Genomic DNA, 16,407 nt, shown 5'->3' with positions numbered 1-16,407 from the left:
CTTTTTTTTGTTTGTTTAATATCGTGACTGAAAATATGCAATTCACACAATGAATAACAATACTGATCCATCGCGGAGGCTGTTCCAAAAAGTTTCTCGCACGCACCTGGGCTCACGTCATCTACCACGGGTAGTCGGAGGTCAAGTCAAACGGTGTGTTACTTATGCCGCACCAGATAACTAGCGACGAGCTTCAACTGGCTACTAGTCAACAAACAAGTTGCAGAGTCGCTCTTATATCTGTGATTATTGCCTCTGTGTTGGCGATTAACCGACACTTTTGACAAGAAAGCGGAAAGCCATGCAAATTGCTAAAATAACCTCAGATTGACTCGTAATTGTGAGAGAGCGGAATTACTGTAAGTGCTCGGTTGATCGTGGAATGTATTCAATTGTGCATGACAAAATAGGAAGCAAATTAGTGTCTCTACTATGGCAAGAAAATCTCTCTCTCTCTCTCTCTCCCTCTCTCCTCTCTTTCTCTCTCTTTGTTTCTCTCTCTCTCTCTCTATATATATATATATATATATATATGAAAATAATTATATTGTCAGAATAATATTGGCTAGTAAAACCCTTGCTCCGAGTCCCTGGGATGAATCTGCAAGTAAATGTTCCTCAAAATTAGAAATGTGCTCCTCAAAATAAGTCATTGATTAGCAAAATTGCTCCACAAAGAAAAAGAATTTCCAATCTTGAACACATTTCAGCTCACATAGTCTTTGCATTTATTGCCATAATAGCTCCATATTTGCATGTGGGATGGAGAAAATGATAAAACAAACAACTAGAGGTAGACAAAAATTGAAAGATGGGTATTACATGTTGCTCACTCTCGCTCGATGTGGGAACGAGTTTAAAGGTTAGTTGGATGACATTCCCAAAGCCACTCTGTTAAAGATGCCGCCAGTTCAAAGGAGTCATTAAGCCTCGCCGCTCCTTCCACAAAGAGGAGATTTGAGACCGCAAATAGATCTGATCATGGATATTTCTGTTTGGCTTTGAGTTTTCGCTAAGAGGCTTTGCTGCATTATGCTATTATTACGTCATACAAGAACATGCAGATTCAACTGTTTCAACTTTGGTGCCTTCCTGGGAACGTCCCATCGTAACGATCATTTCATCCTCCTTTCGCTTGCTATCTATTGAGAAGCTTACCAGAACATCACAGCAGATCCAAAATTTGGGCACTTTGTGAAGCCATGGAGGTCTTTAAAATAGTGTGTGTGGTCGTGTGTAATTACACTCCTAAAATATATTTCTGGATGAAAAATCCGTTTAATGAGGTCTGATTGACAGAGAAAGGGGAGTAACAAGTAGTTACCATGATTGACTTAAAGCCATTGTGATGAAACGGTGGCAAATCCACGACAGAATCCCACTGAGATTACGCCGTTTGGCAGCATTACTCAAAATGAATTCCACTGAGAAGACACTTTCAGTGCAACAAATCAAAACACATTTTGACACGAGTCAATCAATTCATTTTGGGAAAACGCCACACGATGGACTTCAGTAAATTCTATTGGAATCTCGTCACTTTTCCTTGAAAGGCAGTGCTTAACTGTATTTGCATGTTGCTTCTTTTCAATTCTGTGTGGTCCTGTACAGCGGACATTTGATCACTATGCATGTTCTTTTTTTTTTTACACTTCCACTAAAAAAAAAAATGCACATTCTCATATACGTCCCACATTCAACTCTTGCTTTCTTCATGTCTGACACTAGTCACAATTCTTTTAGTTGCATATCCAAATTTTATTAAAGGTACATTCTCAGACAGCATTCCAGGAAGTCAGGTGGTTATCCAGATGAGCAAGTGTGTTCTTAACTCAACCTGCTGGGAGCTGCCAGGTCCCCCGGGCTCTTTTTTTTGGGGCAGCCTATAGAAACACACATATAATCTGTTTGCTCCTTTAATGAGCTCATTGTTCCTCAGAGGACGAAAAGTAGGTCTCATCACTGCTTAGCCGCGGCCCTTTGAGCGAGAAAGCTGCGCTGAGCACCACTGATACCGTGTTTGGCTGGAGGTCTAAACTGAGAACAAAGCTGAGGAAGACACAATACTGCTACTATTGTAGCTTCCAGACACAAATTTAATCTCTGAAAAAATGTTCACTTAATTGATTTGTTTAATTGATTGACCAAAAAAATATGCTTATCATGGAAGTATTGTTCTCTGAGAAAAAAAATGTTTCCAGTGTCCGCAGCAGCCAAACATGCATTTGTACTAAAAACTACGTCTTTGTGACAAAGCTGCATTGTCTTGATAGAAAACATCACTTTCTATTTCTGAAGGCAAAACGGATCCCTCCGTGCATTGAACATTAATTGATCGTGTATCAAATGCATGATGACCCGCGGTGGAACTTAATTACTATTGAGATGCATGACAATAAAATATCACAGAGGGTCAGAGTCAAAAAAAAAAAAAGAAAAAAAGGCATCTTCTTGACACCAGCTGCATCAGAACACACAGCAACAAATAATGGCAACAGTAACGTACAAACACACACACACACATCCCTCATATAGGCCCGCATCCTTCGCTGTCTTGATCAAGCGGGGCCTCTCTAATTGAGTTAATCCCCACTTGAGGATCAGGACTGTCCCCTGAGGTGCGACCCTCCACCCAAGACGCAGTCTGCTGCTCTCGCTGCTTGTCAAAGCGCTGTCCCCTCTGTGGCTCATGTGGACTGTAAGGCTGTTTATTGCGAGACAATGGGCAGCAGATTGTGCTGTCAGGCTCGATTAATTACCATCATTAGCATCACACTTCGGAGTCTGTGAACAGCGCTGTGAAACCTTAAGCTGCGTTTGGATCTCGACGTCTTCGTGTGTGCCATGTACAGCGTGCGCTCACGTGTAGGCGGGCTTGTCTGTTTGTCTGGATTGTTTTATGCCAAAAGCAATGAATAAAAAAAAAAAAAAAGTGTATTGAAAAGTTATGGAAATGCTCAACAGCGTAAAGTCATTGATTCATAATGTTAACTTGACAGTGATTGTGTTTAACTGTTTAGTTTGGGGTGAACAACTAAAGTCGAAATTGAATTTTAAATCGGAATGTTTTATATTTCTCAATTGGTCGGTGGTCTGTTATGATTCTGTGTCAAAACCCAAATTGTGGTTTACATCAACCCTGCATCAACCCTTTCAACTTCCAGACTTTGTGCCTCCATTCCACATACAGCCACATAAACTCACAATATGACCTGACCTAATATAATTGAAATATTATTATCCATCCATCCATTATCTGTTCCGCTTCTCGTTACGAAGGTCAGGGGCGTGCTGGAGTCTATCCCAGCTGTCGTCGGGCAGTAGGCGGGGTACACCCTGAACTGGTTGCCAGCCAATCGCAGAGGGCGCTCATGCTCACACTCACACCTAGTGCCAATTTAGAGTGTTCAATCAACCTACCATCCATGTTTTTGGAATGTGGGCAGAAACCGGATTACACGCAGGCATGCAAACTCCACACAGGAAGGTCCGAGCCGGAATCGAACCCTGCGCCTCTGAACTGTGAGGCCATCGTGCTAACCAGTCACTCACCATGCCGTCCATGATACTTCTAATAAATCCTAAAATTGTGGACCTTGTGCCGCACACATTTACATGACTATAATCACACACGGTATCACTGCACAACTGACAGGTTGCAAACGTCGTCCACCAAATGCGCTGTGATCATTTGGCAATGCTTGAAATATCGCTAATGCTGCGGAAGGGCCTGGATTTTCGACACGTGAGTTGCTTTATGCATCAAATCGAGTCATTTATCAAACTGTGGGTGAAATATCCTGATGCCTATGAAATCATTACTTTAGCCCCGCTGCTGACTAGTCTAAGGTGTTCGCCCAGAGTCAGCTAGTATGAACTCCAACTCACCCACAACTCTAATTGTAGATAAGCACTATGGAAAATGGATGGATACTTTAATATAGGCTTTTCCCCAAATAAAATAACATATACATCTATTAAAATGTACAAAAGAGTAATTTACAGCTTTCACAACACAAACGAACAAACATTAAAATGATGTAATAGAATTTATTTTCATATTGTGATTCAACTACAGGCCTTTGTTTATGATACACTCCAAAGATGCAAATTATAATGTGCCAATGGCCAGAGAAGCACGCTATTGGACAATTTTTAACAAATGTTAACGATTAAATATAAAAAGCCACGTCCCTGCCATATCAATACAGCTGTCTAGTGTCTGATGTGTGCAAGTGAACTCTGAATTCTTTTCGTCAACTGTACATGAAAAGTTGAGAAAATCCAGAAACAACCATGAATGAAGTGGTGCAACGTGAATTCTATAAATCCTTTAGTAAAAGACCAACAATGGTCAAACGTGGTTGACCACTGACCACCATTGGTATTTCCACCTCCAGCAGCGAGGCTCTAAAAAGGAAATTGAACCACGTTTCTGCCTCGTACCCAGTGAGCCATAAGCCTTCTTACTGCGACTTCCTGTCCGATCAATGCTTGAGACAATGACCCGACAGGTGCGACAGACAGGAGCCCAGCAGCGGCTTTCCTCCCCACCGCTAGGCCCAATTAGCACCTGCGGCTCAGGAACAAAGACGCGACATTTCATTTGAGCAGAGTGCCAGTTTAAGGCCTCTTTTCTTTCTGTCTCTTACTGCTGACATCTTTAAAGGATCATCCCTGGCGCCATCATATTCTATTAGATTGGGTCGATTCCTTGTGTTCCAAATGGTAGGGGTGTTCCAAACATGTGGAGTTGATGAATTCATTGCATGTGACTGGACTTGCCTTCTTTGTGTGGAACTTTTGCCTAATGAAACCCCCCGAAGGTCTGAGGAAAGTGAAAGGCCTTTTGAGGGTTTGATTCGTACTCTGAAGACTTTAGGTCACACACTATGATACAGTTGTTGCAACACTTAAAAAACATGTTTTAAAAGTACTTGCATTGTAGTCTGGCATCCACCTTAAATGTTATTGAACCTGGCTTGAAGGAGACATACTTCCAGTATATTGTCATAGAGAAAAAACATGTTTTAACATATATATATATATATATATATATATATATATATATATTATGGTGTCTTTGGAGACATCAGTTGCCTCAAAGGGGGCCAGACTCCCTTTTTGATCACATTAACTATGTTTGAAGTACCACCAAGTCTATTATTGAATCAACTCACCTATTAAAATGTATCAAAAAAAAAATTCGAGTGACGTCACACAGTCAAACTACGGTGGTAGAGATGAAAGCGAATGACGTGTGAGGGGTTTGTTTACTTGTTGAAATACTACTGACACATGATGAGGTCTTTGTTCAGGTTTCATTTAACAAACTCACTACTGACGGCTCCGCATTGCAAAGTACAAGGGGAAAAAAAGACAACCGATCTTTACTTTATTGCTGCACTGCACAGATTGAAAAAGACTCAACGTAGAGCACAAAAATAAATAACACGTTTAAAGAGCGCCACGCAGAACTGTGACAGTGGCTTCTTCCGCATTCCGCAACCAATCAGCGAACAGGGAAGATAAGGCAACTAGGAAGTGTTCTGTCAGTGTCGTCCTTGTTCCGAGTGATGCCTTTTAGCAGACTGCTGGGCGTCACTTTAGGGAAAGCAACAAGCTTCTTTGCCTTCTCGATCGTCATCGTCGCATTGGTTTTCAAGGGGTTAGACGACCCTGAGCCGACTGACCTCGCCAGGTAAAGTTGCTGCTTTACACCGGTGGTGCTGTTCTATATGTGCTAAAGCTAAATGTGCACACTCATGGTGAGTTTACGTAAGGGAAAATCAGCTCTTTTAAACACAAGCAGTCATTATTGTGTTTTGTCGAAGTATATAACTGCCCCGCATAAAATTGTGGACTGATTTCATTTTCGTTCCCTGAAGTAGCTTCCGCTCAAATGTATTCAACCCCCATTGGAAAATAATTCTTTATTCATTTTTTTTTTTTAACATTTACTTACAAACATTTAATAGATGGACAAATAATAATAATAGTGAATATAATAAAAATCGGATCGATTGGTTCATTGCAAATTATTGTTCTGGTAAGAAAAAGGTTTCAATGGGGGTTGAGTAATTTAGAAAACTGCACATAACAGTGGCCAACCATATAACCACATTCACAATGTTAATTAATTCTCTGTCAGTCTGGGCCTTTTTCTTCTTATTTCAGAAAAGGCATTGTGTTAAGTTTGGATCTTGCATATGTTCTTAAACCGATTGAGTACAAAGTCCGCTGGTTTCTTTTGTCCTGTAAAAAAATAAATAAATAAAAATGAACAGCATCAAATACAGATCAATTGCATACATTCATAGAACCAACAACTTCTTTTATGTTTATGCATTCCTGTGCGATGTGATTTGTGAACAACAAGAAGATGTGCATGATGGTCAGAGCATTGGTTTTTTTGTATACAGAATGACGTCAGACATGAAAACTCTGGAGGAAAATTTCAGGCAGAAGAATCAGAGTTGTTTCATCCTCGGGGCATCTGGGGAGACTGGCAAGGTGCTGCTTCATGAGTTACTGCAGCGCAACATCTTCTCCAAGATTACCCTCATTGGGAGAAGACAACTCAAGTTTGAGGGCAAAGCCTTTGAAAACCTGGTCAGTGGGCCAACTGTAAAGCCATTTGACACCCCTCGGTGAGGTATTAATATTTTTCTCCACTTTTTTTTTAATCTTTTCTCCCTCCAGGTTCAAGAAGTGGTGGACTTTGAAAAACTTGAGGACTATGCTGCTGCTTTCCAGGGGCACGATGTTGGCTACTGCTGTCTGGGAACAACCAGAGCAAAAGCTGGGGCTGTGAGTTAAAAAAAACAGCAGATAAGAGAATGCCTTTATTGCTCCCGCAATGGGGGAATTTTACTATTACCGCAAAGTGGAGAGGAAGATACACACTAGAATAAGTCACTAAATATCCAAGTGTCCATATTTGAATCACATGCAATGATCAGAACAAGTGGCAACTGTATGTGAACAATTAAATACTATTCACACATGGGGTTTGAATATAGCTCGCCTGACTAATTCTAATTCCGATCTCAGAAAATTCGGAATGATAAACCTGTTTCTTGTGCAGTTTGGGCCAAGTCACAAACTTCAGGGCCATGATGTTAAACGTTAAAATCGAACCATTTCTCTGCTTAACAATCACTATTAGTATTGCTAATTCGTCTGGTGTATGTATATATATATGTGTGTATGTGTATGTATGTTTCATTTCAGCAAGGATTCATCCGAGTTGATCATGACTATGTCTTGAAATCTGCTGAGCTCGCCAAAGCTGGAGGCTGCGCACAATTCCACCTCGAGTCTTCAAGAGGAGCGGATAAGAGCAGCAACTTCCTCTACCTTAAAGTGAAGGTGCTTCTACTTAACGCGCATTTTTTTTTTTTTTTAATTTACTTTAAATATGATTTATGTCCATTAAGCCTGATGTTAGACCAATGCTTTTGAAATGGTGGGTTGCGCAGCCATTTTGGCTTGATCGTGGAGGAAGCAAAAATCTGTAGTTAAAATATGATACACCTGTTTTTATAAGGTCTATTTAAGTGGGTTGCAAATTAGCTACAGTAGGTAGTTTGCCAACAGTTGAGAATCAATGCTTTGGAGCGGCACTAAAAGCAATTGATTTGTTTCAGGGACAAGTGGAAGCAGACATACAAGCATTGGATTTTGACAGATATGCTGTTTACAGACCTGGGTAAGTAATCTTGTGGAAAAAAAACAAAAAACAAGAAAAGCATAATGTTTGGAAAGCGGCATTCTGTCGTTTTATTTAAGGATTTGAAATTGCTTTGAGAAATCAATCCTATTTAATCACAATGGTGTAAAACTGCAATTAAAACAGTCAATACCAAATATAGAGCAGGAGCACTAACTGTATTTATTTCTGTAACAGGAACGTATGTTTAACGCTACACAAAATAATAAACATAACAAATGTGAATAAAAATCCATTTTCAAGAAAATGTTTGTTTGACAACAAAAGTAGCTTATTGCTTTTTCTATTGACAAGTTGAGTAGAAAATTCACCCAAAACATGTTTTATTTTGAAGGTCCAAGTTAGGAAAAGGCTGAATTGCAGTTGTTTTTAATGCACAAAACATTTTATGTAATACATTTTCAGCTGTGTTTTCCAGGTATTGACTGCAACCTAATTGTGTCAACTTGTGTCTGAGGGTTTAGTTTTTTTTCCTTGAGACGCATGTCTCACTAAAGACTGCTGACACAAAGTTGTCAACATCCCGCTCGGAACTTCCGAGGCATGTTCTCCATGAATGTAAACAAAAAAAATCATGATTGGGAATATTGACACATTTAGAATGAGCGGTACATTTTCCTGTACTGTATTTTACAAAATGTCTTCACACCGAGAGGATATTTCAATTTTGGATTGTTGGCGCGTACTAACCGAGTAATGTTCAGTATGCTCTGCATGTGGCAGCATGCCCTTGAGGGTCGTGGTTTTTCAGTTTTGCAATTCAGTCTGTGTTGACACTTTGACATTCATGATGATTGCTGCCATTGTGTGACGCCAGAATTGTTCATTTCAATGAAACTGGAGTTTGCAATTATTAGGCTTTCAAACTTTTGTCAGAGGTCTGAAATTTCACATCAAATGTTCACAAAAGCCGCAACAGTTACATATCTAATCTGCCTTATTTATAGTTGTAATGATCTTCAACAGGGTACTGCTGGTGGACCGACAAGAAAGTCGTCCTAGCGAATGGTTGGCCAGGCAGTTCTTCAGTGCCGTCTCTGCTGTTTGCTCCACATCCATGTCCATCCCCATCCAAACTGTGGCGAAGGCGATGGTGTCAAACACCGTGCTTCAGCCTGAACACAAGCTTGAGATTTTGGAAAATAAAGCCATCAGCACTCTGGGAAAGAGTGACAAGAAGTAACTCAAGAGTGAGTTTTGTGTTTTTACAACTGAGTGACTTTTTAAAACCTATTGGAATAACTTTTTGTTGACTTGGGTCCTTGTGTACTTACTTCAAATAATATATTATTCCTAATGGATTTGTTTTTCTGTTGATGGATTTACAACTGCAGCTTTTTGTAATGACACCAGTCAATGCTATTTTGGCATTTACATTTTATGACTGTGAAGTAAATTCAATTTATAATTTCTCATTTTTAGGTGGATGCCATCGGAAGCTGGCATGTTATGGCTCAGGGTCATCGTATCATGTTAAAGGTGTCATTATTGTCTTTTTTTTTAATTAAATTTCTCACTTACTCTTGCAACTGGAAGTATATTTGTATGTCCTGATGTAACATATTAAGTGCCAGGATTTTAACCCAGACTTTTCACTCATCGTACATTGTGAAAACCACTGCCTTACATGCTCGTTGCTTTCTTACACGCATGTGTTGAATGTTTGGCGTAGTCTTGGTTTAAATATAAATAATTGACTTGGGTCAATGATTTTTCATTGAATGTTGTTTCTGTTTATTTTTTTTTTTGTATTGACTTTGAATCCATTTTTTTTTATTATATGCTAATTGCCTCGTAAGGAGAATGAACTATTTTGTCGCTCGTCTTTTATGTTGTAGCGCCCCCGTGTGACTCAATTGGTTACACGTTACAGCGGAAAGGGTTCGAAAAACAACACTGTTGGCACAAGTCTTTAGGATGACAATGAGTATATTAAGCAAATGTCTATGTGAATTTGAAATGTTAATTTGAGTTGTTTGCAAAAAAAAAAACATTGATATTGCACATTTTGTATGTTAAACTTTTTCAGTAAACTGCATTGAACTCAACTGATGAGAAATAATTCCTCCATTCTTCCCACAAGTCCTTTGTATTACTTTGCTGTGTAGAAGGAAATTAACAAATATTTATATTTTTACATTAAAAATGTACAGAAGGTATTTGCATGCTTTGTTGACTGACACAGTTTTAACTAAGCATGTATCTATGCTTCACAGTTGGCCTGCTCAATTATGGAAAAAAAAACATGAATCACGATTATTAATTAGTAATTGTTATTATTATTAGTAATTGAAATCATGATTATTTTGTGGGGAGCAAAACAATGTTTAAACGTAAACGATATTAACACAAAGCAAATTATTTGAAACACTATATGTAAGTTCCTTGCGGGCAGTTTTTTTAATAAAACTAGTTTTTTCAAAGTAAAAAAAAAGGTAGAAATGTATACATTTGACTATGGTTTCCTTGTGCATTGGAGTTTATTTGCTATTTACATAAATTGCTATAGAACTTTTGTAACATTTAAATAAACAATTTCAATAGAATGGTCAAATTTTTAAGTAAAGTATACTAGCGGTAGTATATTAGGTAGTGTAAAATGAGTACTAATTTAACAACGTTATATAAGTTGTTTTTCAATGCCAATTTTGTAATCGTTGAACGTAATAATCGCACTCGTAATAGAATTTCGATTAATTGCACATCCTTTCTTCACAGTGCAATATTTACCTAGTACGAATAAAATAACTCTTCTAACAAACTTCAAATAACAGAAATGGCTTGGCTTTTCTATATTGAATTAAATCTTGGGTGTGCAGCGACATCTTGTGGCGTTTTTTTTATTGACAATCCACTACATAACAATCAGGCAATCCAATTCACGTGTTTAAGATATACGCACACCAACATAACAAAGGCAGTTTTGTAATTAAATAAGTATAATAGTAATGAGGGGGGGGAAAAATCACCTTTCAAAGCAGGGATATCCGTGAGCCGCATTTTAAAGATTTCGGAATGTATATCGATTATGGAATTGCATTTTCATTTGTTATTACGTTAAGCGGTTTAAAATAATTATCTACCTCAATCAAAAAGAATTTAAATAGCAGTGTGGACTTCAAAAATGTACATTTATGTATTGTGAAGTGTTTTCCGGAAGTGTCACCCTCGTGTGCGTGACGTCACCAGGAAGTAATCGGGAAACAAAACGGCATCATGGCGGAATGCACTGGCACACGTGAGTCTTTGAAACGATCAATGCATATACGAGATGATAACAGGATCTAGCTAATGGTTTCTGCTACTTGCGAATTTTACATACGAAAACAGGGGTGGCAATTCTTAACGAGTAAAGTTTCATCATTTGAATTTGATTAGAACCTTGTGCTGATGCCGAGGACATGCCCGAGCTATCGGACGCTGATAGCGACTCCGCTGATGACCAAGAGCAGTGGATGGACGAGGACAGTCAACAGGTTACCTGTTTGTTTTGTGACAGGTGAGGGCAATCCGCTCTGGCATCCCTGACGACGAGTTTAATACGTCGGCAACCTTCCCAACAAAGGCAATGCATGCATATTGAAAATAATTTCTTGATCGTTTCTCAACCGATTTTCATGGGTGATACTTAGTCAACGTCAAAACATGTGCTACAGCACTTTGTTAAAAAAAATATACAGGCAAACGAAAAAATGGCTTTCTACTAATGTAGCCCACACTTTAATTTTGCTTTGGAATTGTTTGCATTCAGTTAAAATATTCCGATTTTTATATCGTGCACATCAGGGGGCACCAACCTTTGTGAGCTATGTGCAAAGGGCTACCAGTTTGACACACACTTCTGAAATAAGTAATTTGCTCAAATTATCTGTATTCATGTTATTAATAATTGATTGTATTCATTCATGTCAATTATCAAACTTATTTTTATTGCTGGCCACATCGTAGTTAGTCTATTTAAATTTCTATGACTGAACATAAAGTATGTTATAGCCTCATATGACATAAACCCAACATATTGATGAATAATAATAAAATATTTTTTAAATGAGACATTTGTTCAAATATTACATTTATTATAAAATGAGTTATTGGAATAAAAATGATTGCAATATATCTTTTATTTTTTTAAAGTGAAGACAATTTGCCATTTTCACATTTTTGGAAGAAACATAGTCAGATAAAGAACTTTTTTTTCACGGGCACTATCTGGCCCCTTGACCGTTAGTTTGACACCTGTGATCAACAAGAAGACACCGATCATAATGACTTTAACAAGGTAGCAATCATAAATGTCGCTACAAAACACAATTTTTAGAAATCTCTACAATCATGTACTTTTTCAAATGAAAATTTCTACAGCATTTCTTGGAAGTCATAATCATTAAAATAATGTTTGTCATCATAAATGACTGTCATTAAGTTTTTGAAATAAAATGTAGTGTCATTAAAGGTTGTTTGAACAGATCTGTTTCAGAAGTGTGTAGAAAATTGGTATCTCTTCATATTAACAGCAATTCCGAACAGTTTCTAACACTTTTTAGAATTGATTTCGAATGCTATCCGAATGTAGTAGCTTGCGGCGCTGGGCTCAATGATCATTTGGTACACGTTTTTGTCAGTGGTCTGCTTGCAGCATTTTTCAGGAAGTTAATTTTATTTTATTTTGTTGATCACAGAGGGACTGCACGCAGTCATCTGTTAGTTAGTCTAGCTTCGAGCACCCGATGAGAAAAGTGTCTTTTCTGGTTTCATGATAGCCCAATAGTGGCCAGTAGTCATTTGCAGTTGTAGTCATTTCCTAAAGAAAGCCAGTTTAGGATGGATTGTTTGGACTCAGAATAAAACAGGTTGATTAAAACTTACAAAAGAAATTCAGTGTTTTATTATTAGGCTGTTAATGTGTGCCATCCTTCCCCCCCTAGATTATTAAATTCGGTGCCTGACACCCTGCAGCACTGCACAGTTGAGCACCACGTGAACCTTATCGATGTAATCAAGAAACACAGTAAGTACACACAGAAAGACTCTGAATAAACGGAAAGCTCAACGATGTATATCCAACTTCTAATTACATTGTTTCACTGAAAACTTCTTCCGTTAGATTTAGACGACTACAGTTACATAAAGCTGATCAACTTCATACGCTCAACAGTGAGTATTCATGTCTCTGAATGTATTATTTGAATACTGGGTCAGTGCATAATACACTTTTATTTTTTTCAGAAATGTGAGCCATCACATCTCATGGGACTGCCAGATGATCCCTTACCGTGGGAGAGTGAAGACTTCCTCCGGCCAGTTATACAGGATGACCCCTTATTGCAAACTGGTACTTACTATTTTTCCCTGTCTGTTGTTTTGTAATTACAGCTGTACTTTTTACGAAATGTACGTGGTACAGAAAAAGGTTAACCTAGCATGCAAATCTTTGGCATGTGGAGACTACTCGCTTGAAAAAGGAAAATGTCCAGCAGCACGCGTCAGCAAGAGAACATACAAACTCCACACACTCAGAACTTTGAGCCGAACGTGCTAAATACTTGGCCACTGATGTACAACGTACCACTCTAGAACTTTGGTATATCCCGTACAGTACTGATATAAAAACATTTTAAGCCACCAGAATTGATTTGAACTGATCCCAAATGATGAGACTTAAGTAAAAGGATGACTTGAAACAAGGTGGAACACAACAGTTTAAAATATCATTTGTTCTTTGCAGACCCTGAGGACCTGTGTGGTCGCCAGGGCACGGTTGCATCAACATGCAGGCCATTGGGGGCGGACACCAATTATGCACTGTTGCTGAGGACGTCTTCTGCTGAGGAGGCGCTTGCTCGATCCTTTGAAGATCTGCAAAAATTAAAGTCAGTCATGTTTCGGGTTTGTAGACTTTTTAATTTTAGAGATTTGTTTTGATGCTTGTGTGTGATGCCTGACGGGCCATGTGAGTAACGTTTGCAATACACCAGACCGACCAGCAGGGGGACACAATATCAGATACCTTAACTGCCAAAGCTACCACGTGGAAGAAGTTTTAAAGGGAGGGAAAATTCCACTGCCGCACTGAGGGTAAAGTGGGGGGGGGGGGGGTGCTGCAAGAGGGGGCAGTTAAGGAAAATTACAGAAAGAGTGAGGAAGGGGCAGGGAGAAGATAAATGCATCTCAGCTGCTCCATTTACCGCGACGTCCTGTATGCTTTAAAGGTTGAGTGTGCTTTCTGCTCACTGCGTTCGCTGTGCGTCCTAATATATGATACATAAAACTCAAATTTATCTTGCATACTCTTAGGCTGCTCGTCCAGGGTTTGGTGCTGAACACAGAAACCGGAAGGCCCGCTAACCTGTGCAGTGTTGCCGAGCTTCGTGAGGATGAGGATGAAGCCTACTTCAGCTCCTACGGTCATTATGGCATTCACGAGAAGATGCTCAAGGTGTGAGCTTGCAATGAATACACGTACATGTTGTGAGCCGCTTTGCTGCAGCACAGCACGCTCTGCAGTGGGTGACTTGGCTGCCGTTTTCAAGTGTCATGTACGCTATCTTTCAGTATACGTGCTTTGGATGAGACGTTTTTATTCAAAGTGGCAAGTCAGCAATAAGCTGACATGTGAGACAGCATTGCCGCTACATTTAATTATTTATTTTTTTTACCCTGCTTAAGCACTCCAAGTGCCCAAATGTAGACAGCTATGATGTATGTCTTTGTGCGTGGACCTGTTTCGTACTGCAGTACTTTCACATATCCTGGGCGACGATCCTGATTGGACCTTAGAGCGGGTTTACGTTTTATGTTTGTTGCACGTCAAACTGATGCGTGCCTCTGACGCACTGTGTAGGCGGTGCGAGAGACTTAAGGAAAGTAAGAAAAACCAGGTGTGATTCTTTTTCTTACTTTCCAAAACTTTTCGATTACCCCCAGTTTTATAGATATTTACCAATTAGTAATAAATAGAAGAGGTTAGTTTCAGATGAAAGGTTTCGGTAAAGTGCGCTGTTAAGAGACGCTTGTTTAAAAGGAAATTAAACTACACCACTAATCTCTAGAAGGGCTTGTAGGAAATCGACATTCAAGTGCTGTAGTATAGTTTTTATTTATCAATTGTGCTTGTGGTTCTTTTGACATTGTCATGACTCTTATCAATGATCTGCATTATAACCATCTTATACGTTTTTTAGGACATTGTTTTCCTTGCGCAGTTACAGTTTTAGATGGAATTCTGCATACGTAATTTTCTGGCTGAGGGGTATAATGATAAAAAATATATATATATATATATATATATATATATATATATATATATATATATATATAAGATCACACTTTTGTTTCTAATTGAACAATATATGTAATAGCCCTACCCACAAGAGACAAGTTACTGCGGCTCTGTAGATTTGATTGGCAGTGTAATTAGTCTGTCCTGGCCAGACAGGTGATTTCTATTTTATTGCAGGTATGTCAGGAAAAACATACTTTAAAGTAAAATGATGTCTTCCTCTGCAATGTAATCAACCTGGAGTTTAGGCAGTAACTGACCTCAGCTCTCTGTAATGATCCAACTTTTTCCCCTGACGTGCTTTTATGTGCATCATGTCAGGTCGTGATACATGAGCACAAGAGTGGTTTATAGTTTGGATTCCAAATATATCTTTTGTGACACCAGTCCTGGAACATTTTGGACACGCCTCAAATCTGATGAAATTGCAAACGAATTTTGGTAACAATCGTCCAAGTTTTATTGTTCAAAAAAGCGAAAAACTGTTGTGGATCAACAAGGCAAATATGGACAGACAACCTAACCCTGGGATTATTGTCCCAAATTATGCAAGTTTTGTTCTAATATTTTCATAGAATGATTATCACATGCCACCACACACTTTGGTGAGAATGGCTTTTGTTAGTGTTGTAATAAAAGTTGCATTGAAGGCTCGCAGGCTGACTGCATTGTCAGCCATTGCGCTGTTAATGTCTTGTTTTTTTCCCCCCACCTTTCTCCCAGGAAGAACATAAAACCCAACAGTAGGAATGATATCGACAATGTTATCAGGCCTTTTTGTAGCACAATAAACCGCTAAACAAGTCCGAAATGAACAGTCCAGCGTTGTTTTGATACGTCAACCTTTTTTTTTTTTTTTTTTTTTTTTCCAGGAAATCCAATGCCACTGATGTTTGCACTTTTATTCTTTTTCACACTGACTAATCGAACAGTGAAAAATACATTTGGACCAAACTCTTCCCTTAAAAACATGCGATACATAAATTTACAAGTAGACACTTTAGTTGGAACCTTTAAAATGACAACTTTCACAACTATCGTGAACCAAGTGAAATTGAGGAGTTACCCAAGTTGGAGAAGTTTATAATCCACTGCAGATTACACAATCATGCATGCAAACAATGCCTCACTCAAATTTAAATGCAGGATTTTTCATTCCTTTTTTTTTTTTTTTAGGACAAAGTGCGCACAGAGAGTTACCGTGACTTCATGTACAATAACCCTGAAGTGTTCAGAGACAAGGTGAGCCGATTCTCCATGCGTACATAGTAACACTGTTTGTTTGAGAACGTTTAACTCGATGGTTCTTTGTGCTGCAGTTCTCAAATTTTGCCATGTGGTTTCCCATATTTGTCTGCTATAAATGCCATGCACTTGAACTTGTACTACACCTTCA

The 16,407-nt window shown here is 38.7% G+C and overlaps 2 protein-coding genes across 5 annotated transcripts in view; both read left to right on the top strand.

Annotated features, from left to right (window-relative positions):
- htatip2 (HIV-1 Tat interactive protein 2) overlaps positions 1-9,780 on the top strand; it is a 36,481-nt gene extending 26,701 nt beyond the window's left edge. For 3 of the 4 annotated variants that reach the window (XM_088297340.1, XM_088297339.1, XM_088297338.1), the window contains 6 exons: positions 6,423-6,612; positions 6,703-6,810; positions 7,234-7,371; positions 7,650-7,711; positions 8,699-8,922; positions 9,155-9,780. In XM_088297340.1, the coding sequence (XP_088153466.1) occupies positions 6,424-6,612; positions 6,703-6,810; positions 7,234-7,371; positions 7,650-7,711; positions 8,699-8,915 (714 nt within the window). In that variant the 5' untranslated portion in view covers position 6,423 and the 3' untranslated portion in view covers positions 8,916-8,922; positions 9,155-9,780. Of the gene's footprint in view, positions 1-5,488; positions 5,702-6,422; positions 6,613-6,702; positions 6,811-7,233; positions 7,372-7,649; positions 7,712-8,698; positions 8,923-9,154 lie in introns of those variants that run through there. The other variant, XM_088297337.1, reaches the window with a different exon arrangement.
- Positions 9,781-10,861: 1,081 nt separating this feature from the next.
- The window catches only part of prmt3 (protein arginine methyltransferase 3), a 36,439-nt gene continuing 30,893 nt past the window's right edge, over positions 10,862-16,407 (top strand). Inside the window, exons 1-8 of the mRNA XM_088296941.1 lie at positions 10,862-10,970; positions 11,111-11,231; positions 12,658-12,740; positions 12,837-12,886; positions 12,959-13,064; positions 13,458-13,602; positions 14,027-14,168; positions 16,188-16,253. Coding sequence (XP_088153067.1) covers positions 10,949-10,970; positions 11,111-11,231; positions 12,658-12,740; positions 12,837-12,886; positions 12,959-13,064; positions 13,458-13,602; positions 14,027-14,168; positions 16,188-16,253 — 735 coding nt within the window. The 5' untranslated portion in view covers positions 10,862-10,948. The remainder of the gene's footprint in view (positions 10,971-11,110; positions 11,232-12,657; positions 12,741-12,836; positions 12,887-12,958; positions 13,065-13,457; positions 13,603-14,026; positions 14,169-16,187; positions 16,254-16,407) is intronic.

Source organism: Idiotropiscis lumnitzeri, chromosome 5 (genome assembly GCF_059441095.1).
Source record: "Idiotropiscis lumnitzeri isolate Australia: NSW breed Sydney's pygmy pipehorse chromosome 5, RoL_Ilum_1.0, whole genome shotgun sequence".
Taxonomy (NCBI): domain Eukaryota; kingdom Metazoa; phylum Chordata; class Actinopteri; order Syngnathiformes; family Syngnathidae; genus Idiotropiscis; species Idiotropiscis lumnitzeri.
This window is presented reverse-complemented; position numbering and strand designations above follow the sequence as displayed.